The sequence below is a fragment of the Lottia gigantea genome (genome assembly GCF_000327385.1).
Source record: "Lottia gigantea unplaced genomic scaffold LOTGIsca_58, whole genome shotgun sequence".
NCBI lineage: Eukaryota > Metazoa > Mollusca > Gastropoda > Lottiidae > Lottia > Lottia gigantea.
This window is the reverse complement of record NW_008709979.1, coordinates 464950-491884: the sequence shown is the minus strand read 5'-3', so window position 1 is coordinate 491884 and position 26935 is coordinate 464950. Positions and strand designations below refer to the sequence as shown.

At 32.0% G+C, this 26935-nt stretch overlaps 3 protein-coding genes across 3 annotated transcripts; 1 reads left to right on the top strand and 2 right to left on the bottom strand.

The window, feature by feature from the left end:
* Positions 1 to 5178: 5178 nt before the first annotated feature.
* On the bottom strand, positions 5179 to 5775 carry LOTGIDRAFT_166407 (hypothetical protein; the record flags this gene model as incomplete). Its single annotated transcript, XM_009063474.1, has 1 exon — positions 5179 to 5775. One exon carries the CDS (start codon positions 5773 to 5775, stop codon positions 5179 to 5181), a length of 597 nt encoding a protein of 198 aa, XP_009061722.1.
* A 1325-nt stretch (positions 5776 to 7100) lies between these two features.
* Positions 7101 to 9871, bottom strand: LOTGIDRAFT_235016 (hypothetical protein; the record flags this gene model as incomplete). The annotated part of the gene is made up of 7 exons (XM_009063473.1): positions 7101 to 7357; positions 7625 to 7690; positions 7925 to 8161; positions 8267 to 8311; positions 8444 to 8677; positions 8873 to 9302; positions 9866 to 9871. 7 exons carry the CDS (start codon positions 9869 to 9871, stop codon positions 7224 to 7226), a joined length of 1152 nt encoding a protein of 383 aa, XP_009061721.1. The 3' UTR covers positions 7101 to 7223.
* A 598-nt stretch (positions 9872 to 10469) lies between these two features.
* LOTGIDRAFT_235015 (hypothetical protein) lies at positions 10470 to 19022 on the top strand (the record flags this gene model as incomplete). The annotated part of the gene is made up of 21 exons (XM_009063472.1): positions 10470 to 10514; positions 10888 to 10975; positions 11085 to 11279; positions 11499 to 11635; positions 11931 to 12039; positions 12257 to 12417; positions 12647 to 12769; positions 13153 to 13264; positions 13463 to 13623; positions 13835 to 13927; positions 14441 to 14530; positions 14850 to 14973; positions 15188 to 15364; positions 15641 to 15865; positions 16156 to 16271; positions 16597 to 16663; positions 16904 to 17140; positions 17363 to 17606; positions 18062 to 18301; positions 18534 to 18593; positions 18821 to 19022. 18 exons carry the CDS (start codon positions 10470 to 10472, stop codon positions 17554 to 17556), a joined length of 2454 nt encoding a protein of 817 aa, XP_009061720.1. The 3' UTR covers positions 17557 to 17606; positions 18062 to 18301; positions 18534 to 18593; positions 18821 to 19022.
* Positions 19023 to 26935: the final 7913 nt, after the last annotated feature.

The window sequence follows — 26935 nt, the reverse complement described above, 5'->3', positions numbered from 1 at the left end:
GGTCTTTCAAGATTGAAACGGCTTGGTAGCACCTTTCAAGATTGAAATGGCTTGGTAGGCAAATTGATCTAAAGACTAGTTCATTAAACAATCGAGACAATGACACTATAAATTTAGGTCACATAGGCCTAACCGTTTATTATTTCAGTCTCAAACGCCACTTGATCGATATGAGGACCAGAAATACAATTCTGCGGAAATATGAATTCCACATTCAGTGGTAAATTCGAAAACGTAGTCAAGATTGCAGCCTGTGTGATGAAAACGTGCTTTTCAATTTGCGAATATCAAGTTTCAAATGTCTTGTCGGACTGTGTCGGAGTGTCGGAGGATTCATGACACCGCATCTGGACAGAGCAATTAGTCCAAAGAACCCCCATGGGACGAAGAGACGAACACAATGACTTTTAAGGTCATCGGAGGTCAAGGTCAAAGTCACGAACCTACTTAAGTTGTGACATTGCCCGTCCTCCACCATTTATTGAATCTAGTTATCAACTACAAGCGGTTGATGTGAATAAGATGACCAACACCACTGAAAATGGGTAATTTTACTGTGACCAAATTACTATGTGACAGTATTACTGTGACCAAATTACCGTGTGACTTTTTTACTGTGACCACATTACCGTGTGACCTTATTACTGTGACCAAATTACCATGTGACCTTTTTACTGTGACCAAAATACCATGTGACCTTTTTACTGTGACCAAATTACCGTGTGACCCTTTTACTGTGACCGAATTACCGTGTGACCTTATTAATGTGACCAAATTACCATGTGACCGTATTACTGTGACCAAATTACCTTGTGACTTTTTTACTGTGACCAAATTACCGTGTGAACATTTTACTGTGACCAAATTACCGTGTGACCTTATTACTGTGACCAAATTACCGTGTGACCTTTCTACTGTGACCAAATTTCCGATGACCGATTTACCTGTGACCTAATTACCTATATTCCCGACCCCAAGGCGCCAGATGAAATTGCAGGGGGTAACAAATTTCCCGGGAAAAGACCCCCAACCCACTCATTTAGTAGAGAAGCTGGTCATTCTTTGGCGTGGTGGCAATCAAGACAAATTGTTCTGAAAACGTTTATAGATCGTCACTAATGGTTGGACAACATTTTACAACGTTTATTGTTCACTGGGTCCTAACTAATCACAGACTCAAACTGCAAAAATATTTGCTCAAATGTAGGGCGAAGCATTGTGATTGTCCACTTTATCCCTCCCCTATGGTTCGCAAACCATCGCAAAGCCCAGTGGGACTGAGACATAAAGGGACTAATTCGCCATTTTCGGAGGCTGATTTTGGCCTTGAATATATGTTAATAGTCTTAAAAAGAACTAGAAAATTACGAAATTGTCAGAAATACCACAAACTAGGCATTTTACTTTCTATTTCTATTTATGTCTTTTCTATATGGCAGTGTATCTAGAAAAGACAAGTCGTCTTTATAACTGTCAATAATTCCTGGCGCACATGGATTTTATTACTTCGTGTCTTTCCAATATATTTTTTCACAATTCCATGTAACCTATGAATAGTAAACAATTCCTTTAAATATGCTCACCTGCTGGTCGTTGCTTTTCTTTACAAAAACTTTGGAACTCTCCCATTTTTTTTTACATTTGTAACATTCAAAGTAGCCATATCTTCGAACCAAAGCAGAATTTTGCCTTCTTCTCATGTTTCTTCGGATCATTTCTATGTCTCAAGTCTTCTGTGTGGTTTCCAGCTACACGTAATATATTTAATTTAGCTCCCTAATACACACTATATATAAACCAGTTTGACTGGTTTGATTGCATTTCAATTCAATGTAATCAATATTCTTTGTATTCCCCCCTCACAAATATAACACATGTTGCTATTGGCTACAGACAAACACCGCGCGTTTATTCAATCACATAAATCACCAACTATATACAAATCTATTACAGAATAACATATATTCTATCTTAATAAACATATATAATCATATATACAGCACTAATATCATCAGGGACTCCTTTGATCATTGAATCTCAATGCCACCCAGGAAAAACTGACTCAGAAACCTGTGCTCATACGTAATGCAAAGATACCCTACAAAGTTTGCGTTGAGCGAACGTCTATATATCTATAAATATCAATCCCACACAGAAGTAATGCTGAACATTAAATACATGTATACACACTATAATAACAACACTTATATCATCGTCAATTTAAATCTAATTCAAACCTTTACTCGTTGCATTTTATACCCTTGTTTGTATGTATATACTATTTAAATACAAGCCCAAATTAGGTACTCAAACACCCCGAACCTCATACATGAACCTACATGTCAAGTAATACACTCAAAAAAGCATCTCAAAGCATTTAGAACGCAGGCACCCAGTACCTCTTAACAGTGCAAATACACATCAAAAAATGCACTCCGTGGCCTTTCTTAGCCTTTTAGAACGCAGACACCCAGTGCCTCTTAACAGTGCAAATATACATCAAAAAATGCACTCCGTGGCCTTTCTTAGCCTTTCAGAACGCAGGCACCCAGTACCTCTTAACAGTGCAAATATACATCAAAAAATGCACTCCGTGGCCTTTCTTAGCCTTTCAAAACGCAGGTACCCAGTACCTCTTAACAGTGCAAATATACACCACAAAATGCACTCCTTGGCCTCTCTTAGCCTTTTAGAAATCCGGTACCCAGTAGCTCAAATAGTGCAACTACAAGTCAAATAATGCACTCCTTGGCATCTCAAGGCCTTTAAAAAATGCAGGTACCCAGTACCTAATTACAGTGAAAATACACAAAAAAAAATGCATCCCTTGGCATCTAATATATAGCCTTTTAAAAAAATTGAATTGCTTTTATCACAAATAAAGGTACAACGTACAGTGTATGCTTGTCTTAGCGCGAATGAATTCATCAACATACATTCAACCTTTATACTGAACATGATTACATCTGACCACTTTACTCACTGTTAATTTGTTCACATGACAAAGAAAATATTTCACTCTTAATTCGTTCAACTCAAACAGAGTAAAATACATATATTAACGGGAATTCCCATATACCAAACTATTTATAGACGTAATAATTATGGAAGGCGGAATGACTTTTAATTCAATTTTCTTCATTGCTATTTTAATTCTAAATTCTTATCTCTTAATTTGCACGTTTAATTCAACATTTGTCATTGAAAATATTAATTTGTATACAAAAATCTTAATTTGTACTGAAAATGAACATTCTTCGATAAACAGTAGGTTTTCAAATTATTGAATTAATAGAATTCTTGCCAAAAATACCCTCAAATACAAATCTACAAATACAGATCTAGCTCAAAATATCTTCAAATGCAAAACGTAAAACACAAAACTCTACCAACAAATGTTCAAATACAAATGTTCAATAACAAATCTTAGGTTAAACGTGCAAATTAAGAGATAAGAATTTAGAATTAAGAAATAGCAATGAAGAACATTGAATAAAAAGCCATTCCGCCTTCCATAGATAATAGGCGGCCCCTTTTCTGGATTAATTGCTATTAATTCTTGGTATATTACAAAGTAATTGCGCACACCTTTATGCTTTCGTTTAAATTGAAGTTGCACTGCATGCCACAATAGTCAAACACCTTATTATGTAGGAATATAAAAGAAATATGCTAGAAACAGTGTTGGTAATAATATTAATAATAATGAATTGAAATTATTTACTTAGTTATTAGGATTTATACATAAACAAACACACAATTTTATGAAACGAATAATGTTTGATGTCTTATTTCAAATCTGGTTATCTGAACGTATTACTTACTGAAAAGGTTTTGACTCATAGGCTGAATACAATGAACAGTGTAGCAGAAAATGGGTTTTTGTATTTGATGTGACCATTATTACACATCAAACTATCATGTCTTTCATAAAGGTTTAAGCCCGACATAGTTTCCTATACGATCTCTACTCGCAACGGAAGGATACATCCAGAGATGTTGTCTGGGCAAAAAAACAAATCAATGAATGACTCTAAATCTTCTTACGGCATTAATATAGTAACCTATACGAGATCAGAGTTGGAAAAAGCGACTTTAGCAGACTTGGTGGCTAAAAGCTTTGATGACACGATTTGTGACAAACACCACTACCCTAAAATTAATAAATTGAAAAAATAACTTCGCAGTGGACCAGTCAAATGTGTTGACCCACATGGATGAAAACGATCCGCTGAATGTCTCTTTAACATCTGTTGAAAGCTCTTTTGGTCAAATAAGAAAAAAAAGACAATGCAGCGGATAAGGGTGCAGTCAAGTACATGATGCTGATGAAATTGCATACCAAAGCTTCGAATAACACCTGTCAAACAAATGCGATGGGTTCTGATAACAGCTCTTCTATACCAACCTTCGAATAAGGATGCAATATTCGGATCTCTTTGCAAGGTAGGCAAATCATTGGGGATTCAGAATATCAAAAACGGTTGGAATGTCGCTCTGAAAAAGACATGTGGCTAATATTGGAAGGCGAACGTATTCAATTCGTTAGTGAATTCGTTAGCGTAACCTTCGATAGAAACATTTTATTGGAACCTCACATCAAAAACATCACACATAGATGCCACGATTTGTTGAACTTTGAGTAGCATACTATCTGTCAATGCATATAGCGTCAATGTAGTCCATCGTGGACTGCGGTTTCTATGCATACATGACCGATAGATCAATGCTACTTCAGAATAAAAAAAAATCCGGACAAGCAAGATAATTCGTTAAAGGGGCATTCTGCTTCAATTTCAACATGTAAATTGGGCTTAATGCTTATTTGCATGATATTATATGTATGTCCTTTGTATAGTTTCTTTACGTTGACCTGGCGTTTTAACATGAAATTTTAGAATTGCTGAGTTAAAAAATACATAACCATTTTTGGCACATAATACAAGAGTCATATCATTGTTCTAACATTCATTGTGGTAAAACAATGCTCTTTGCATGTCATCCTCAAAACACTTTCCTTTTATAAGGAATCTAGCTCAGTGGATTATATAACTCTTAATCTTTAGACCATTTATACATTATCAACCATGCAATCTGGCTTTTTCGAGAAGGTTTTCTATCCGTCTACTGAATATATTGTTCGTCTTTAAATTAACTACATAAATGCCTCACATATTTTTAATATGTTAACTTTAGCCTGTGAAAATCTAATAGCAGTGGTCTTTGGGAAGTATTGGTCTTTTCTCTATGAAATGTCATTTTGGAACCATATAAAATTTCATGTGGTATAAACGTCTTATTCTGGTATAACAATGTACGCCTTTCTATAGGGGTATCATCAGTACTCTCTCCATCGCTTGCTGTGGGGACTGTCCAGTCACCTATTATTGCTGTATCAAGATATAACGCTGGGACCAGAAAGGGATTGCCGTACCTTCGCAAATCCATCTTTCGTTTATAGTCATCTAAACGGTCATCAAATTCGTTCAAACTGATGCTGAGTTGTTTAATGTTACGGATCCTTCTAAAATGTTGCTTCTGGTCACAAGATAATCCTCGAGGACAAACAACTGCTCGTTGGGACGAAGAGTTTTCACGGTAAAAGTCTCGAATATCACCTAATTCTAGATCTAGTTTAGTGATTATATGCTTTAATTCACTCTGTAGTCTTGTATTCTGTTTTTCTAAAATCATTTGTTGTGTTTTGTTTTTGTATATCGCTAAGTCCATAGCTCTTGTATCTCTAACTGCTGTCATTCCAAACATAGGATCCATTATATTACATTTGGAAATTTGCGATGAATAGAAATAAACACCTTGTTAAAAGGTTAAACCATGAACAGTGCGTTCTGAAAATGAAAATTTCGTACCCGGTAAATGCTTAACTATTAGAGTGCTAGAGTCTTGTGAAATTTGCAATGCGATATATACTTCATTTTCTATAAAAATACTCATTTCACTTTTCTCTACTTTTAAAAAGTCAACCTACTTGTTCAATGTAGAACCGAATGACTGTTAAACGCTCCAAGCATTTTCATTAATAAACTTTCAATTTCAGTTTTTACTTCAACCATTTGGCGATGATCATAACTCGGTTTTAACACTCATAAAGAAAAAGGAAGATATGTTATTCTTACCTTATACTAGTTCGATCAGTTTGAAATACTGTATTTTGTATGCAATGTTTTGTTATATCTTTGTGTTAAATAGCAGTATTTTATCACTTTCAACGGTCATGATGTGAATTCTGATAAGGCAGTTATCGATAGTCTCAGGTACATTTATGTGATAGTAGAGTGCTGGGTATCATTAACGATTTCTTCCCTTAGCCAATAAAGCTGCCAGTCATTCTGTGAGTTCTTTATTACGATTAGATTAGTTTATGAATTTAAAGGACAAAATTATACTATCTGCAAGAACACTTATCTAGAATTCAAACAATGTGTCCATGTGATCAAATCTAGCTTGCAACGTTATAAAATAACAACATGCGTATAACTCATTTATGTATAGTAAGCAAAATTTATCATAAAAGTAATAATTTACGTTAGATGTTAAACGTACGAGTAAAGGGATCACAGACTTATACAAATGGATACAATACAAAAAGGAAAATTTTCCTTTGGAGGAACAATATTACGATTCCACGGACGACTAATGAAATTCCCAAACTCCAATACAATGCTAAAGGGAAGATGAAACGCATCGCTCGAACTCAACTTGAGCATTTCAGTGACGGGAGTTTAACCAATTAAACACCCTCTCTCATTTGTATTAAACTTTAAAACATATAGATGAGGTGTTTACCAGCAAAGGGGTTTAACTCGTGCCTACAAACTTAGTCGGCAGCCAGACTATCTATTTGTCTATTGAAAGGTTGGGCTTGGGATATTATAATTATTTTCCTAGGGATTAAATTTATAACAAAATAGTAAGTTTAAAATATCATATTGCATGGATTCTATGAGATATAAAATCATACCAGGGGATGACGTCACTATAAAGTACAGTAAAAAAAAGGGGATAGGTAGCAAGCGTATATATACATACAGAACAATATGCTAGTTTGTGATTAGTAGCAAGTAATAACTAACAATAAATCTTTTTAAATACCTTTTAATTGTTGAAATCAATCTGGTGAAAGGTCACAGTATATATATATATATATACGTATTATGTAAATACAGTTTTTTAAAATGAATAACTCAATTGACGGTAATCAATCAGTACTTTCTAAGATTATCCAGTTCAAGTCCATCACGTTTATGATTTTTGAATTTATTATAGAAGCAGATTGCACAAATACCAAGTATTAATCCCACAGCCAACATACCTACACCCAAACCAACCAGGGTTCCTGAAATAGGTGATGACAGTTCATTACAGTCAATGATTTGTCTCATCTCCGGATTAGACTTAAATTATGAGGTCCTGGAACACCTACGATTTTGACTAAAGATTCAAATCCGAAAACGAAGGCTGGTGAAAACAATAAGTGAATATGGTGCTAGTACATGTAATAATTATGTTCTTCTAATAGTCAGATCAACTCAAGGTCATCCTAAATCAACTTTTCTAATTTAATCTTGTTGATTATATTAAAAAATGAAAAAATCTGTATTACCTGTATTTTTTGATGGTTCTTTAGTGGGATAGATATGAATAATTTTATTAGTTACTTCACTTCCACCTATAAGGGAAACATTCATTTATCCGTCTTGTTCCACGAAAGGGCGTGTCAATACGCTATGTAAAGAAAATCAAACATATAGCAACTGTGTTCCACTGAAAATTAACTACTTTTGACTCTCAGGCACAGAAAAATGCAGACCTCCATATACAAGTATATCTTAACCATGATCTCTCGCCAATATGAAATGTAATTGACATCGTTTTGCTCGTTTTGTGAATTATGTCCCCTTACCGTACCATCTTGAATAATGGTCACAATCTGCACTGTCCACCAACAAATTACTATCAGTTATGTTTTCAGAGCTGAGAGAGCACAGTTTCTTTCCAGCACAAATATCAAAACTATAGCACCGGAAGTCTTCTTCGTCTGAGCTTTCACATTCAGCTGCACAGGTTATAACGTCAGATATACTCATATATGTCAATGTACTGTATGGATTGTATTTGCCAGACATTCGCCTATATTTTCCTACAAAAACAAGGGTTAAAAACAACTCTTAACTTGAATTCAATCAACAAATATTAAGAAAATACGAATAGTAGATAGTCTGGTTAATGATTCCGTTAGACTTACCTAAAACTTTTCTGTCTGGAAGTTTGTGTGTCTTCAAATTTGGCTCTGAAATAGATTTGACAGTGTTGGATAATTGGACGGTTAACTCAACCACTACACATAGTAAAATGTTCTGATCTTTTTGCCAAAATTTAATAAAAAACAACAACAAATACTTATGAAACGTTTTGTCGTTACCTTTTCTAACATAGTGATCACACCCAACACTGTCAGTCAATAGATCAGGATTAGTTATATTTTCTGGACTAAGCGAACACAGTTTCTGACCAGAACAAATGTCAAAACTAAAACACCGAAAGTCTTCTTCATCATCGCTTTCACATTCTGCAGCGCAAGTAGTGGCGTCTGAGATGGTCATATATGTCAATGCACTATAGAGACTTGCCATTCCCGGTATCTTTATATAACCTGCTGAAATAAACAATGTGAACGTCGACATTCTATAATGAAAAATAATACGTTTGAAATCGATAAGAAATCAAATTTTTAAAAATTGACTCTTTTGTGATGAAGATACAGCGATTCCTCACAAGATATTGACTTACAGAAGGCTGGTATACACGGAAAATAACGAAACTGTTTGAAGTATTGTGTCTTTCAACTTACTTAAAATATCTGATGTTGGAGTTGTTGGTACAGTCGTTGACGATGATCCTTTGGTATTTGTTTCATCTGAAGAGACAGATGCAGAAGGGATGGGGGATTGAGATGTGGACGGAGTATGCACAGTAGTAGAAGAAGATGAAAAATGTTTGATGGTTCCTGTAGATTTTGGTGAGAAAGTTGTTGAGAAAGCGGTGGCCGTACTTTGATGCAATGATGTGGTTTGAGTTATCTCTTTTTGCGGATTAGAAACAGTATAGGATTTAAGAGATATGAGAGCTGTCAAATGGTGTGCGCTTTGAGAAGTGGAAGAAGAAGATGTTGTTAGGCGTGTTGTAGAAGGTTTGAATTTTTGAGATTGTACTGTGGTGGAAAAGTTGGTGTTAATGGCAGCGAGGCTGTTTTGGAACACCACCAAAAGTATAATCACCACCTTGAAAGAACATTTTTATAATATTACTATTTTAATAACACCAGGTAGTAAGACACAGTTTGCATCATTTGGATGGATCAACATCATAACATCAACAAGTATGAATTTCTAGTTTGTATAGACCACACAAACTTTGATGGTACCACAATATCAAGCTTTTAGTCTTTTTAGGTTTTGATAACCGTTAATTTGTATTAAATTGATAGGATCTATTGAAAGTTGCTATTGCAGTCAAGATATGAAAGTTCGTAAAAGTTTGACATTATGAAGATATAATGGTACACCAACCCAGCAAATATATTTACTTTAAGAGTTATGATCATCAAAATCTAAAAAGACTAAACTAAAAGTTCAGAATAGACCGTCTTTCCTAATTATTTACATTTTATTACAATGTGCTACCGTGGTTTTAAGATTTGGGTTTCAAATTGTGAAAATGGCTAAAAAAACCAAAACAATTAAATGTAAATGCTCTGTAAAACAGATCTTTTGAACTAATTTGGTTTCATTTAGGTTACGGTATGGTGAAATAATAGATTGTACAAAAACAGACAAAAACTCACCTTCATTTTAATGGAGGTGATCACGTTTTCCTCCCAATAGATATGTAATTCAGCGTGATAAAAATTTGTATGAAGGGGTGTATTCGGTATTATCTTTTTAAGATACATAAACGTATAGTGTATGAGATAGCTACAGATACATAGTACAACCATGATACGAGAATTTTATCTTATTTAACGGATATCACAGATTTGAACTGATACAATTGATAAAAATTTCATTTTTTTCAAGGATTATGTTGATCTTGTGGAAAGTGAAATGAATAATTGCCTAGATCTATACCTAAATAAACTTGTCACGAAAATCAATTTAAAACGGATTGCCTGCAATTAGTCTTTTCATCATCTCTGACAATCCCAATTAAAAACATTACAAAGCCGTCTTCCGTTCAATAAACGCGCTTTTTAAAGTTAAGGTTTTCCAAATTTATAGAAAATGGAAAGATTTTTTAATATTTAGTTATTATTTGAATGGTGATAATCGTGACAAATTAATGATCATATTTTTGCAGATAAATAGGGACAGTTTTTATCAAAATTTATCAGCTATTATCAGACGGTAGATAACTACACTCCAATATCTGCAGTCATCTAATTAGTCAAGATGGCTGGATCACCAAAACGCCTACCAATCTATTCTATTTTACAGGTAAGCAGCTTTATATTATGAAATTTTCTGTCATAATATTAGAAAGTTAAAGTTACTTGTAATCTTCAAATTTCGTATACATAGCTTATAGCTTCGTATACATTAAAGACCTTACTATTGACCTTCATCAGTGAAAGTCATTTTCTACCTTGTATCCTGATACATTCTATTATATTCTGATATTCTCACTGTACCGCACTAATACCAATCATTCTACAGGTAAAGCATGCCTCATACCTAATGACCTATTGCAGATCAGCAATATAATTCTGTACACATAAACAAAATTTAACATCATGAAGCGCTTTGGGTAAGATTTTTCGTTTATTTTATGGCATTACGGTATTATTATCATGTATTATTTTCATTGTAGATATACTTGGTTTCAATCCTGTGTCTACAATATGTTGTGGCAGATGATTATTGCAAAGCTACGCCGAATGCAACTCCAGGACCACAAGGTACGTCGTATTTTCAACAATGTATCCGTTTATTCCTCTATTATTCATTTCAGGGCCAAATTAGAAAAATTTTGCTTTATATTATGTAAATATACATTTTATGTTTTAGATCCACCATTACCAACTCTACCCAAATCGTTTCAAACTCGAATAGAAGCTAATATAATTGATCGACATTACACCATGGCAGCCGTGGAATATGTCGATGATGATAACAACAGAGCGGCTCTTAAAATGTGGAAAAATGGGGTCGAAACCGATGTCTTCTTCGATTATGATAACAATCAACTGTTTTCAATCGTTGGTAAGACTTTGCTATCATATAATTTGTACTGTTCAGAGGTGGCGTTATATGCTAAAGCTAATAAATGATGTAAAGGAACTTGATAAATTTCTTACTTCCGCTATCACTTACAAAGAATAGCCAAACAAAGCCAAAAGGGTCCACTCTGATTTCATAATATACAGTCGTTTAGGCTCAACTTTATGCGTGTATTATGTATTTGTATTCTATTTTCAACAGACAATATGTGTGTAGTTACCAATTTAAGTAGTGATCCTAATACAGTGATATTTGGAGGTGGAGACACTCCACCTGGTGGTATACCCCATGTCTATACAACTGCTGGGGTACTTCATTTTGCTAAACAATTCGGCGAGGTATGTGATTTTTTCATTTTTTCTTGTATGTTGATATATTATTAAATTCAGATCACAAAAGAACGGAGTTGTTGAATTTTGAAGACCATATAAATGTTCATTTATGTGGCTGACATTGTAATGAAATTTACCGGAACCTAACGGTTTTAGTTGAAAGATTTGCCAGTTTTTGACGCTTGTTAATATTAATTGGATTGATAACTAAAGTACCTATCTCTGTTATAAGCTTGTTTTGTAGCTTTTAATGTATGTAAGGATATTGACATACATTTTTTTTTTATCTAATTCTTCAAAGGTATATCAAGGAAAGGCTACTATAAGAGGTCAACAGGCTAATCAATGGCGCTCCTGTTTATTTTGGCCTAATGTGAATGCTAACTTTACAGTGGATTACTACTTTTCTGGTAATAGATACATGTAATGATATTTGTTTTCAAATTATCAAGATAAGTTTAAAAGCTTACAATTTTAAAGGTTAAATGATTAAAGGTTTCATTCTTTGAACACTTCTTCTGACGCTAACTTTCAGTTAGAATAATTTACATTGAACTAACTAGGATCACCACTAAATTCTTACAGATTGATCTTTCAATTATTTTTACATCCTCTCATTTGATTTAGATCCATCATGGAACACTTCATCAACAATGACTGCCGTGCCATTGAGAGCTGACGTTAATGGTGTTTATGTGATAGCCCAAATTGAACCCGTGTCATTTCATCACGTATATGATTTTATTGATTTTAGACCAACTGTACCTGATGACCCAAGTTTATTTGAGGTAAATAGTCAATAACTTACGAAAGAAAAACTCGTAGTCAATTGTTGATCTTTCAGACTTGACAGAAGAAAATTAAAAGAGCACTACTACTTAAATGTGGCTAAAAGATGACGATTTAATTATTACTTGAAATATACCTGTCTGGTTTTTGCATCCATATGTGGCTTTTATGATTTGCCATGATTGTAATCTCAGTGGGATCGAACCCGTATTTAATTTTCTATTGTAGACACCTCCTGGGGTATCATGTGGGGGTCGTAAGAAAGTTCGTGATATGCCTAAATTAAAGAATAGTTATTATTATCGAGAAGAAATTATTTCTGAAGACAGTCAGTCAATCACACAAGCAGATGTAAGTTATACAAATAGGCATGTGGTCGATTTGGCTATTTCCTGTAGTTTAATAATATAAAGCTGAATCTACCTTGGTATTGAATGCAAGATTTCGTTGTGTATTCTTACACTGACCTCTTTACTTCAGACATGTTACACTGGTTTGTGGTCTTTAACAACCAGTCTGTGGTATTCGAATATACTAGAATCACTGATCGGGGATGACAAGTTGGGTATAGTTCTGGCAAACAATGGCGGCCATTTAATACAATGATATGTTGCAGAGGGCCATCGGAACTCTCACGGTAGACAGTTTGGATTTGATAGTGAAATTTTCTTCAGATTATTTCCCTTTCTTTTACGTTTAATTTTTGGATACTGTAAGTATCTTTTATATCTTAGGTATGGTATAACTATGATTGGAAATTGGTCAGATATGATAAAAGAGCTCAGATAGCTCAGGCACCATATTGGAATTTGAACCCTATAACTGAAATACATGACTATAATACAGGTAAGTAAAACATGAACACATAACGGTTCAATCGATCTGTCTTAGTTACCAGATTTGGGGTATATCTGCAAATTCATAATAAAACATGTTAACAGGGGCCTGTTACTAAAGAGTAAGTGGGATCGTCGTTCCTAGTTAACATAAACCAGTTGATTTCTTAATAACATCTCCAGTTTACTTAATATCTTCTATCCACAGGTGTGGCCTATGCTATGGATAACGTGATAAAGAACTGCACTATAATGCCCATTGAGAATGCCACATGGGATTCAACATTTAACGGATCAACAAATTATATATATTTGAGAAATCCACAATCCTTATTCTTCTTGGACAGTTCTTATTCTTATTCTGGGCAGGTGAGCTAACAGATTGTATTCAAAAGAATGAAAACAGCAAAATAAAATGTTGATTGTTTTTTTTATTGACTAACCCGTCACATAGAAGCGTATTTTGTTCCTTGTTTCCATTGATATATTTCACAATAATTATTGTAGTAGAGCTTAAACTAAATAATGATTTTAGATCTTTAAACATATTTCAACCAAGATTTACATCTTTTTATTCTAGAGAAAAGCACGTGGAATTGATTGTGATGTATTTACTTCTACTCGAACAGATTTTGACAATTCACCAACAGTATTTGAGATGTACTTTTTATCGGTAATTCACTTTCTGTCACTTTACTATTAATTGGTTCTGGAAACAATTTGTCCAATATGCAGCTGTATGGCGTTGACTTTGTACTCAAAATATATTCTCTTCCAGTTTAGAAACGACAAAACAAATCCACATGCTGATCTAATCGTAACATTCTCGCACACTTAAAAATCTTGACCAGTACAGTACGTTGTATTTTCCTGTACAAATAAACGAAGATTGTAAATTGTACACAACCATCTTCTCAATCACGAAAGCGATTTGATTGGATTGTACGATAGCGAATACAATAAATCAGAGGCCTCGACAGAAAGTTTATGAACACCAAGCCATAATATTTACAGCCTTTCTGTCGAGAGCTCAGATTGACTGTATTCGCTAGAGTACAATCCCTGAACAAGTTCTTAATAGCTAGACACGGTAAGGTGTTGCGATTACAACTTACGGTAACGAAAGAAACAGCACAAATTATCTTTAGTTAGTTTTATGTCATTTATTCATTGTATATGATTTCAGGACACCTGGTATGCCAGTGACAATAAAGGTTTGGATCAAACGACAATAGATATACCAATACGACTTACTGTCACCGCAGCCAATGATGAGGTAATCATTCAATTATTAAATCAGGGCCCCTAACAAAAAATAAATATATACTGTGTGAAACTTTAATTTGTAATACTGCAACTTTTTATCGTTTCATCTTGTAAAAATGAAGCAATATTTTGGGCGTTTTGTGAGAAAGGTGTCTACGAAGTACTATGAACACAACATGTGAGTACGGGCAATACTCTCTCGTTTGAATAAGGTTGTTTTGATTAAAATTACCAAACGACTCATACGAAGCTATGTAGAGAAAATGAACTATGGTCCTATCTATCCACCGATGGACAACATGGTTTAATTGATGATTGTCCCTTTTCAGGCGTATCCTACTATTTATGAATTGTATGATTTTGATCAAGAAATTCCAGATATTCAAACAGCTTACGATGTTTCTAGATGTTATTCAGATATGGATAAGATAGATTTTAGAATAACGTTTCCAAGTGAGTACATATATATTATAATTGTAAGAACGTAATTGCACAACGTTTTAATTTTACAATCATATTTGGCTGATGAACTGTTTAGATCGACGACTGGTTTCAACTACAAAATTTGAAAATAGTTCAACTTCGAGATTGAATGGTAGCATTCTTACTTTATTGATACCTTTTAGCGATTGAATGGAACCTGTAAATGATGGCTTGTATTTTGCAGCTACTGCAGGAGAACTACTGAATGAATTTAGAGCAATATTTATAGATAAGTCTATACAGTTAATATCATCACTAGCGGGTACCCTGTCACTGGTCAGAATAACTAAAGCCGAAGTACATTGGAATGATAATAATGTATATTTGATAGCTACGTTATTGGATAAAGCACCACCAATAGGTAATGTCTTTGTTTGAATCTGATTCAGAACAAGATCAAATCGTGAAAATTGAAGTGGCCTGTAGTTTTTCTTATATTGACAGTTGATGTCATTTATAATTAATGCCACGGATCAGCAATTAATCAGAAACTAACTTTGACCAAAAGTAAGTAGAAATAGAAAAGTTGCTGCCGTTAAAGACTTCTCATGACATATTTATCTGCGTGTGTTGATTTCCTATTCAAACGGTCTTATAACTTGGTGTTTTGCGTGTAACTTTGTGTTTTCTTTTGTAGCTAAATTCCGAAAACAAGCTGGTAAAATCTATCAGTATAAAAACGCCATGCAATTACAAGGGGTACAAGATCCCGCCTCTTGTGCTGAACAGTGTGATTCGTCAGACCAGTTCACTTGTAATAGTTTTGACATTTGTGCTGGAAAACAAATCTGTAGTTTAAGTCAAGATTATGCTTCTGATGGATCTAAACTGGGTGATAGTTTAGAATGTGATCATTATACCAGTAAGTTGCTACAATTTAGTTTCGTTTGTATGCAACAAATATTTGTATGCAGTTAAGATTCTAATTTAATCACCATATAAATTAACAGCACGATTTTTGTTTGTGCAACAGTTCTGTGAATTAAAGATGTACCCGATTGGCTATTCTGTCTGAAGTAACATTTATTTATCTATTAATTTTTCGTTCTACAATTTGTGTACTTTTGAAAATCCAAAAAGGTAAAATTGGCATTTTCATTACCAGTGTAATTCGAATAGCTGTTAACTTATATCATTATTATACCGTTGCAGGAGTCTTAAATACTCGAGTTGATCAAGAAATCGCTTTGAATGATGCCTGGATTATTTTGACAGATCAGGTCGTTAAAGGAACCTTTCAATTTACTATTTTATTAGATGATAATACTGTAAGTTAATAAATACTGAAATGTTTCACTTCATATTTTCAAAATTGGCTTGTTATTAAACGTACACATGTTGAATTTAGCAAACATTTGCAATAAATTCTTTAACGATTTCCAATTGTCGAGAGGTGTTCTTATTGGTCATTGGTTCATGATTTATTCTCTAATTTGAATCGACTATAATCCTCATATCGATCCATCTGAAGGAACTTTACCAAAATGACGTACATGTATGCTACGCGCTATCTGCTTTCAATACCTTATGCCTTGCCGAAGAATTTAGCTATAAACCATTTTCGGTGTATAATGTATATAGTTATTATTTCAGAAACAAGTTTTTAAAGCCTCTGACATTACATCTGATATTTTAAGAAATCCAAACAGGCAAGCATCAAGTAAGTACAGTTTAAAACTAAATGTGTATGCATTATTTGAATTTGATATATATTTTTATGATGTTGTATGGCGATGGAATATACATCGCAGTAAAGTAGCACAAGCTTTCTATCATGAAAATTCAATGGTTAAATTTGATTGCATTTACGGTGATTAAGAATTTAGAAATTGTTCAAAAATAAGTGTAAGGTGAAACCTCCAACCGAAGTTTTTTTTAAAGATTTACTTTCGTATTCCAGAAACGGCTTTACAACATTTTACCGGAAGTGCAAATAAGGAAGTCAAGGGTTTCGACGATTTGATTTTAACGGGGATGTCTGTAGACGATTGTGCTAATGAATGTTTAGGAGAGGTTATATTTACATGTCAATCATTTGAATATTGTTATGATACCGGATATTGCGTCATGAGTCAACAACATCCTGATGAAAGACCTGATCTGATACAAGCCAGTGATCACTGTGACCTGTATACAAGTAAGAGTTTTTTCAAATTTGAAATAATTATATGATATTATCTTACGAGAAGAAAGTAGGCATATACGTGTCCAAACTAAGTCGACAATTGTCAATAAGGTAGCAATTAGATGAGTCTGGTAGGTATCCCGCATAAAAATTGGAAACCCATGAAACATAAGCACCATTCGCCAGTCATCGCTTTCAAAATGCAGAATGAGCATCTCTGTTTTTTTTTTTCAGGACAATACACGGCCAAATTTACAGAAACACCAGGAGTGACAGTGCTCTCAGCTTCGGATACCATCTATCAAAATATTTTTACTGATAATCAATGTGCTAAACTATGTGTCGATTATTCAGAATTTGATTGTAAATCATTTGATTATTGTCCCAATATAAATACATGTTTCCTTGGTAAAAAAACATGTATTTGATGTACCAAAATCACAGATTAATAAAGATGTTAGATGCAATCATTATTCAAGTAAGTTATAGAATTTTTAACATGCCTACCAAAAGGAAATAATGTCGAGAGCTTTGTAAAGTCTGTACTGGAAATCGAGGTTTGGAGCCTTCTTGCATTTTCTGGCATTTATAGTATGGCAGATGCTTTTTACCAATCAATTAGTGTTACAAGATCTGGCCTTTGAGCCACAAAACATTTCTCATGCTCAGCTTAGTCTTTACTAAATTCATAATGTCCCTCGCATCAAGAGAATGTAAAATAATGTAATGTCATAGTGCAAGAAACATTGTGCAATAAGGAATAGATTGATATATTTTTTCTGTGACAGTTGTTTTAAATTTAAGTAAAATCTTACCAAAGTATGGTTAATTTTTGTATAGTTTTGTGATTTATGTCCATTTGTAGAAGAAAAAGACAATGGCGCAAAGTGCATATTCCGAAATTTTGAGGTTGTGCTTTTGGTTTATTTACAGGAAATTATGCCGATGACTTTAAAGTCAAAGCTAATAAACAGATATCATTGCGTGATAATAGAGTTATAGAAGGTATAAGTGCTGAACAATGTGCTAAATTGTGTGTTGAGGAAGAATCATTCTCATGTGCAAGTTTTGATTATTGTAGTAATATGACTAAATGTAGATTAAGCGATGCTGCAATGTCAGATGTAGGCCAAGTGACGGTCGAAACTTCAGCATATTGTGCTGTTTATCAACGTAAGTACCAAGTTTAGCTTTTTGAATAAAAATTTATTGGATATTTTGATTGATTTCTAATAACATGCAATGGAAATAAGAATCAAATTCACAAGAACACAACTTATGAATTTGGCATGTGATTGAATATAAAACTCATCAGTCCAATATTTGGACATGAGCTGCTCAAATAACATATTGTACTCTCAAATCACAATAAAATGCCTAATTTAATTTGTTCAATATATTTCAGGAATGTATTTCCCAGATGGATCATTATACACAAATACTAAATCTTCGGGTTATTCTGCTGGTAAGTGTTACAAAATATTGAGAGATGTTATGAATCAGATAGCCACTCGCTAAATCTAATGAAATAATTTTTCATGTTTGAGGAGATCAGAAAATTACATGTGTTTGAAATATACATCAAAATCAGTGTCTTATATAATTGTAGATCGATTCGAGGCTAGATATATCGTAACATAAATAAATTGAGGCTGTTCATGACAGTATACTGATTATAATTTTATATTGCAGGTGCTATGGGCGGACTTGGATTTGCTATGTTAGTAGTTGGTGCTGTACTTGCAATTGCAATATATTTCGGAATCGGGAAAATGCGAGGAAAGAGTTTCGATTCTATGACCATTTCATTTAAAAATATGGAAAACAGTGATTAGTTTGTTTGTATTGTCGTGATAATGAATCTTTTACTTTTGTAAATAAAATGTTTGAATAGAATATGTGAAAAAAGATAAATTTCATATTGCCAGAAAAAAAAGAGTGAAAAACTTATTGACAGTGGTCCACGGTCCGACGATTCCTTCCCTTTACTCACAATAATTCCCAATAATTCCCAATAATTATGACGGATCATAAACATGAGATCTTTGAGATCTCAAAGAAGGCTTTCACTCTGGAAACTGGGACTATGTTTAAATATTTTTGAAAGAAACAATTTTAACAAATCATAACTATATAAATAACAACAAGACATAAAATGTCAGATAACAAACAAGAAAAGCGGACATTCATGGCTTCTGTACAGTCAATTCTAAAACAATTCTGATTCAATCATAAGTAAATTCACTTTTTATATTATTATTAACAAATTATAACACGGAATGAATAAAAAAAATAACAAAAAATATCACAGATCACATAAAGGGTAACAAGAAATATTAAAGATTGAATAAATAATAACAAAAAATATCACAGATTGAATAAATGGTAACACCAAATATCACAGATTGAATAAATGGTAACAAGAAATATTACAGGTTGAATAAATGGTAACAAGAATTATCACAGATTGAATAAATGGTAACACCAAATATCACAGATTGCATAAATGGTAACACCAAATATCACAGATTGAATAAATGGTAACAAGAATTATCACAGATTTAATAAATGGAAACAAGAAATAACACAGATTGAATAGATAATAACAATACATATAACAGATTGAAAAAATAGTAACAAGAAATATCACATATTGAATAAATAGTAACAAGAAATAACACAGATTGAATAAATAGTAACAAAGAATATCGCAGAGTGAAGAAATAAGAACAAATTATATCACAGATGGAAAAAATGGTAATAAATTATATCACAGATGGAATAAATAATAACAGAAAATATCACAGATGGAATAAATAGTCACAGAAAATATCACAGATTGAATGATAAGTAACAAGAAAATATCACAGAAGTATACGTATTAACAATAAATATCACAGAAGAATAAGTAGTAACAATGAATATCACACAGTAAATAGATAGTAACCAGAAATATCACACATTGCATAAATAGTAACAATATATATCACAGATTGAATAAATAGTAACAGGAAATATCACAGATTGAATAAATAGTAACAGGAAATATCACAGATTGAATAAATAGTAACAGAAAATATAACAGATTGCATAAATAGTAGCAATAAATATCATGGATTGAATAAATGGTAACAGGAAATATCATGGATTTTATAAATAGTAACAATAAATATCACAGATGGAATAAATAGTCACAGAAAATATCACAGATTGAATGATTAGTAACAAGAAAATATCACAGATTAAATAAATTGTTATAATAATTATCACAGATAGAATGAATTATCACAGATTGAATAAATAGTAACAATAAATATCACAGGTTTAATAAATAGTAACAAGAAATATCACAGATTGAATAAATAGTAACAATAAATATCACAGATTGAATAAATAGTAACAATAAATATCACAGATTGAATAAATAGTAACAGGAGATATAACAGACTAAATAATAAGTAACAGGAAATATCACAGATTGAATAAATAGTAACAATAAATATCACAGATTGAATAAATAGTAACAATAAATATCACAGATTGAATAAATAGTAACAGGAAATATAACAGACTAAATAATAAGTAACAGGAAATATAACAGACTAAATAATAAGTAACAGGAAATATCACAGATTGAATAAATAGTAACAATAAATATCACAGTTTGAATAAATAGTAACAATAAATATCACAGATTGAATAAATAGTAACAATAAATATCACAGATTGAATAAATAGTAACAGGAAATATAACAGACTAAATAATAAGTAACAGGGAATATCACAGATTGAATAAATAGTAACAAAAAATATCACAGATTGAATAAATAGAAACAAGAAATATCACAGATTGAATAAATAGTAACAGGAAATTTTCACATATTGAATAAATAGTAACAAGAATTACCTTAAACTGAATAGATAATAACATATTTACACGAAAAATCACGGATCTGTTTAAATCAAAATTAGAAAATACAAATACAGCGTTACAATTCGCTCTCTTGAAAATGAAATGACATTCTCACAATCACTGAACATATTATTTTGTGTCTATGCTACAGGTTTCAACCCCTGTCACAGATCTAATTCCTCAAAGGTAATATTTTTGGTTTCCATTTTATATTATTTCTTACATCATCATATTTCATTTAAAACGTCAACAACAAATGCACAAGCTAACAATAGTAATTGTTATTAAATTGTAGTAATTAATTCTGTAAACATCCTCTTCCTATTGGTGTCTGTTGTTTTCTGTTATATTGATTTTATAACTTTCTTTGACTCTTCCTGATAATCATGGTACATTTTTTCTATCATATTGAGATGAGTTTTCTTGAGGACTTCAACAACAGACACTAAAACTTGTCGAGAGATCTGATATTTTATAGTGCAGTTGACAATAATATTAATCTTGTTAACAACTGCAGATTAAGAGATTATCTCAGATTAATGATTGATAGAAATAACAATATTATAATTGACAAGTGAAAACAACAAATGGTTGTCTAAACAATCATAGAAATTTGTCAATCAACGACAACAATCTGGTAACTATGTTTTTGTATTGCAACAAATGTTCTAAGATATATTTGAACAGATCTGAATTTTAATGATAATTCTATGCTACTATTCAAATTAACCGTTACATTTTATCCTAAATGAATCGACAACGAAATTTTATGTTTTTGTCTGTTAGATCAGTGATAGTACAAAATTACTTTTAAGTTACAGAAAATTCAAAACCAATATTAGTTACAATCGTTGAATATTTTAATTGTTCATTTATTTTGTACTTTCGTATTCTGTAAAAGACAAAAATTCAATCATTGATCTGAAGACATAAATACTCCTCAATGCATCATTATCTAATTAATGTAAATTCATTTAATCTATTTTTATCTTCAGTACATCAAAACGTATTATTGGAATAAATCAAACCCTAATCAAATATCAAACTAAGACCATAGTCAGACAATTTATAAATATTAATTAAATTAAATCTTCTCACACAGTTAAAACTCCTATCATTAACAAATAATTAGAAAATCTTTAATCATGATTGTCTTGTTTTACCGACAGAAAATCAACCAGTCGCCATGAATTTACCATTGATAAATGTAAGCATGCTGAGATCAAATGAATCTATTGAAATAATATAACGAGCGTAATGTCTTTATTTTGAAGGTTCTTTTATAGAAATACAAAAATATTTTCTTTAATAAAAACAAATATAGATTTAGATATTTAAATATTTTCCTTACAAACTACATGATATTTCCACAAAATATAAAAGTTTCCGAGAAAGGCCTAGTTTTGCACTTTACTGATAATATAATGCATAGATAAAGAAATTGTAAGATCCAATTATATGAACGATTATTTTCAAAGTCTAATGTCAATTGATGTCTGTAGCTGACAAAGATTGCCATGTAAGATAAAACAACAGATAACAAATTTACAATAAAAACACTCATCATATCAAGTTAAAACAATAACTCAAAGAACACAATCTTGTGTACAGTTTCCTCTTTATTAAATAATGATATGATATTAATAATAGCTTTATTCAGTGATAGACCCATAATACATTCATACAATATATAATAAATATGTATATAACTAGTGTAAAATAAATATATTGATAATTGATAACAAAGTTGTGAGGGGGACGAATAAACAACGATATTTAATTCTGATCAAGAGTTTCTTAATAGCAGAACTGCCTCTATATATTTGCCAACTGATAATAATTACGATCTATCTGTTGAGGTACATGTTTTGTGTAAAAGGTTTCCGTCATAGTAGTCTCAGATTTTCCCGAGAGAAAATGAATTCTTATATTATTTAAGTGTTTGCATGTGAACATGAAATGATAAGCAGTTTCGTTTCCACACTTACATAAAGGACATGTCGGGGGGGTCCTACAAATACCTCTCTTATAGAGGTTTTCTGACAGGGGTAGTAAATTTAAACGCAGACTGGTAATATTTCTTCTCAATTTAATACCTATATGACACGTCAAATAAAATTCCAGCCTTAATTCTAATTTTAAAAAATTGTACTCGGTGAAACTAGTGCGTGACATGACCTTAGCTGACCACTCCTGAATATGAATATTCTTACATTCCCAATGTTTTCAACATAAAACATTAAGGCGAAGCCAAGGGAAAATAACAGCATTCACTGATGAGTTACCTAAGTGGTCCGACTTATTTTGATTTTGATCTAAACTTTTTAATATCAAGTACACCTGTATTGGATAACGTTCAATTGGCATATTAACTAAGGTAAGCCAGTATTTCACACAGGATCTCTTTATTAAAACTTATATTTATCATAGTATGAATACATATTAACGCTTTTCTTATGCGGGATAACAATCTAAAACATGTACAGATATATTATACCATGGTGTTATTCAATATAAGGTTAATCATTATTTCAGCATATATCAGTAGAAATTGTTTTCGACTTTGTTTATTATCAATGATTGACATTTTTTTCTTGAATCGGTTAAGGCAACCTTTGTGGATTTTACTGGTCAATTGATAGTGTTATTGCCATTAATCAAAAAGCTGAAATAATCTCTTAATCTGTTTTTAATAAGCTTAACATTTATATCAACAAAACTATAAAATATCAGATTTTCTTGGTAGGTTTTAGTGTCTGTTGTTGAAGTCCTCAAGAAAACTCATCTCAATATGATAGAAAGAATGTACCATGATTATCAGGAAGAGTCAAAAAAAGTTATAAAATCAAGATAACAGAAAACAACAGTCACGTATAGGAAGAGGAGGAGGATGTTAACAGAATTTACAAGTTGTCTTATAGATACTATTATAGTGTATTTTACGTTATGAAAGACGATGACATGTTTTTTGCAATTCTGTGTTAACTAACCAGAGAACGAAAAGAAATCAGTATATTAGACATGTACCAGAAGATGAAATCGTCTTCTAAACATATTGCAAAGGGTTTAAAGGTAAATGCTAAAAACATTACAGAACATCAGAACAAAACAACAGTTACAGTGGACATTCTGAAAAATAAAGGTTAACGAGCCCGGTTATAGAGACACACAATGTTTTCTGGAATTGTGTGTACATTATTTTAATTTCCAAAGATGTGAGTGAAGAGTTATGCTGTGTATTGCTTTATAATTCAATTAATCTGAGCTTTTGACCTTTATTTCTTTAATTTCCTGTTACTAGTTATTCAATCTGTGTTATTTCTTGTTACTATTTATTCAATCTGTGTTATTTCTTGTTACTATTTATTCAATCTGTGATATTTCTTGTTACTATTTATCCAATCTGTGATATTTATTGTTACTATTTATCCAATCTGTGTTATTTCTTGTTACTATTTATTCAATCTGTGATATTTCTAGTTGCTATTTATTCAATCTGTGATATTTATTGTTACTATTTATTCAATCTGTGATATTTATTGTTACTATTTATTCAATCTGTGATATTTATTGTTACTATTTATTCAATCTGTGATATTTCTTGTTACCATTTATACAATCTGTGATATTTCTCGTTGCTATTTATTCAATCTGTGATATTTCTTGTTACTAGGTATGCAGTCTGTATTATTTCTTGTTACTATTTATTCAATCCGTGATATTTCTTCGTACTATTTATTCAATCCGTAATAATCATTGTTACTACTTATTCAATCTGTGATATTTCTTCTTACTATTCATTCAATCTGTGATATTTCTTCTTACTATTTATTCAATCTGTGATATTTCTTCTTACTATTTATTCAATCTGTGATATTTATTGTTTCCATTTATTCACAATATGTAATATTTCATGTTACTATTTACCTATTCAGTGATATTTATTGTTATCATTTATTCAATCTGTGATATTTATTGTTACCATTCAATCAATCTGTGATATTTATGGTTACTAACTGTGATATTTCATGTTACTATTTCTTCAATCTGTGATGTTTCTTGTTACCATCTATTCAATCTGTGATATTTATTGTTACTCTTCATTCATATTAATTCAATCTGATATATTTCTTGTTACTATTTATTCAATCTGTGATATTTATTTAAATAATTATTCCAACCTGTGATATGTAATGTTACTATTTATTAAATCGTTATTTTGCATCCAATTTGTGTCACGATATAGGGATTCTGTACTTTCGTTTATATGATTAAATAGTTAACTTCTGGAACACCTCGAAAGCTACTTATTTAAACTCCAAACACCTACACTATATTTGCTAGTTGCTCTTCCGTTATATTCTGAGCAGTCTCCATAATATTGATTTCGTCGATCTTTTCTCCAAATTAAATAAATTCAGCCTGTCTTAGTGAAGATATTTTCCGCTCTCGGCTTTTAATACAAGCCTGGAGGTACGGACAATTCCAGCGTTTCTAATCCTACCCAGTGTGCATCTTGGCCAGCATATCTGAATCATTGACAGCTATAATCTGCATTATTATGCTACATATATTTTATTTTCGGACCAAAATCTTAATCTACTTTAAAAAAGGGGTAAACCATATTCTGCGAACAAATTGAATTGACATTTTATTGTCTCCATTGTAGTTTAACAAATTTTTTGGACCACGAAAACATTTTATGATGATTGTATTGCTATTTTTTTAAATCTTTTGTGTGTCTGATCTGCATTCTTTTCCAGAAACTAGGCAAGGTTTTTATGTGACATATTGGAGAGTTTTCAACGAGATTTCTGAAGAAGTTATAGATGTTGAATTTAGTGTTTTAACAGGGAAACAGTCGGCATAGTAATTACTGGTCAATGTCCTGTATACTACAGTTTCGTTTTGATATCGTGTTTAAGGACTTGTTAGAGCGTGGCATGTAGGACTGTTTCTTGATAACGTACCGAATTGTGTAATATCGAACCAGGAAGAAGTAGATAGAGTTGGAGAATTCTTGTGTATCGCGATATAGACAATTTTTTATCACGATAGATTCAAATATCGTGATATAGAAAACATTTCCGGAGTTAAACTCTTTCCAATGTTATAAAGTATCTGTTATTTTTTTTTTTTTTTTTTGTTTCTGCTTAAAAGTATTTAAAAACTGGCCGATGAGGTCCAAGATCGAAGACACATTGTCAAATTTTTGCAAAGTAATCCAAGCAATTTGGTCATGAGGTTCATGAGATTGTCATTCAGACACATCAAAACTAAAGGTATCTAAGTGTTGCATTTCCGTTTTAATGCATAGGATGCACATTGTGATATCATTCACTTATCAAACTCTAACGTTGACCAAAATGCAATAGTATGAGATATAACATGTAAAGAACATAATCATGCACAGCTCTCGAAGAACTAATACATTGTATGAAGGGAATTCATGGGAAGAAAGACATTGAATTTCTAAATTCTGACCAACCTCCACGAAATGCCACAAAATGATCCTGGTGAGATTCACTAAATGGTTATATGCTTACTTGAACAATAAAGCTGCGATACAACTGTAACTAAAAGTGTTTCGAAAACTGATAAGCATAAAATTAAAGATTGAATTTAAGATAAATTGATGAAGTTGGTCCACGTTTAAACTAGCTCAGTGCTGTTATCTCACGATATCGTCTCTTTTACGTCTGATATCAATATTCCCACTATTTCTTATGTTTTAAAGTCAAAGATTCTACATAAGATGCTTTGATCGGTTAGAAATACCGTAACTAGATCGGGACTGTGGCAGAAAATTTGTTATAATACTATGGAGACGAAATATATCAGAAAACACAATTTTCATTATGATAAACCTGCTGCTGCAGTGGGCGACTGGAAGT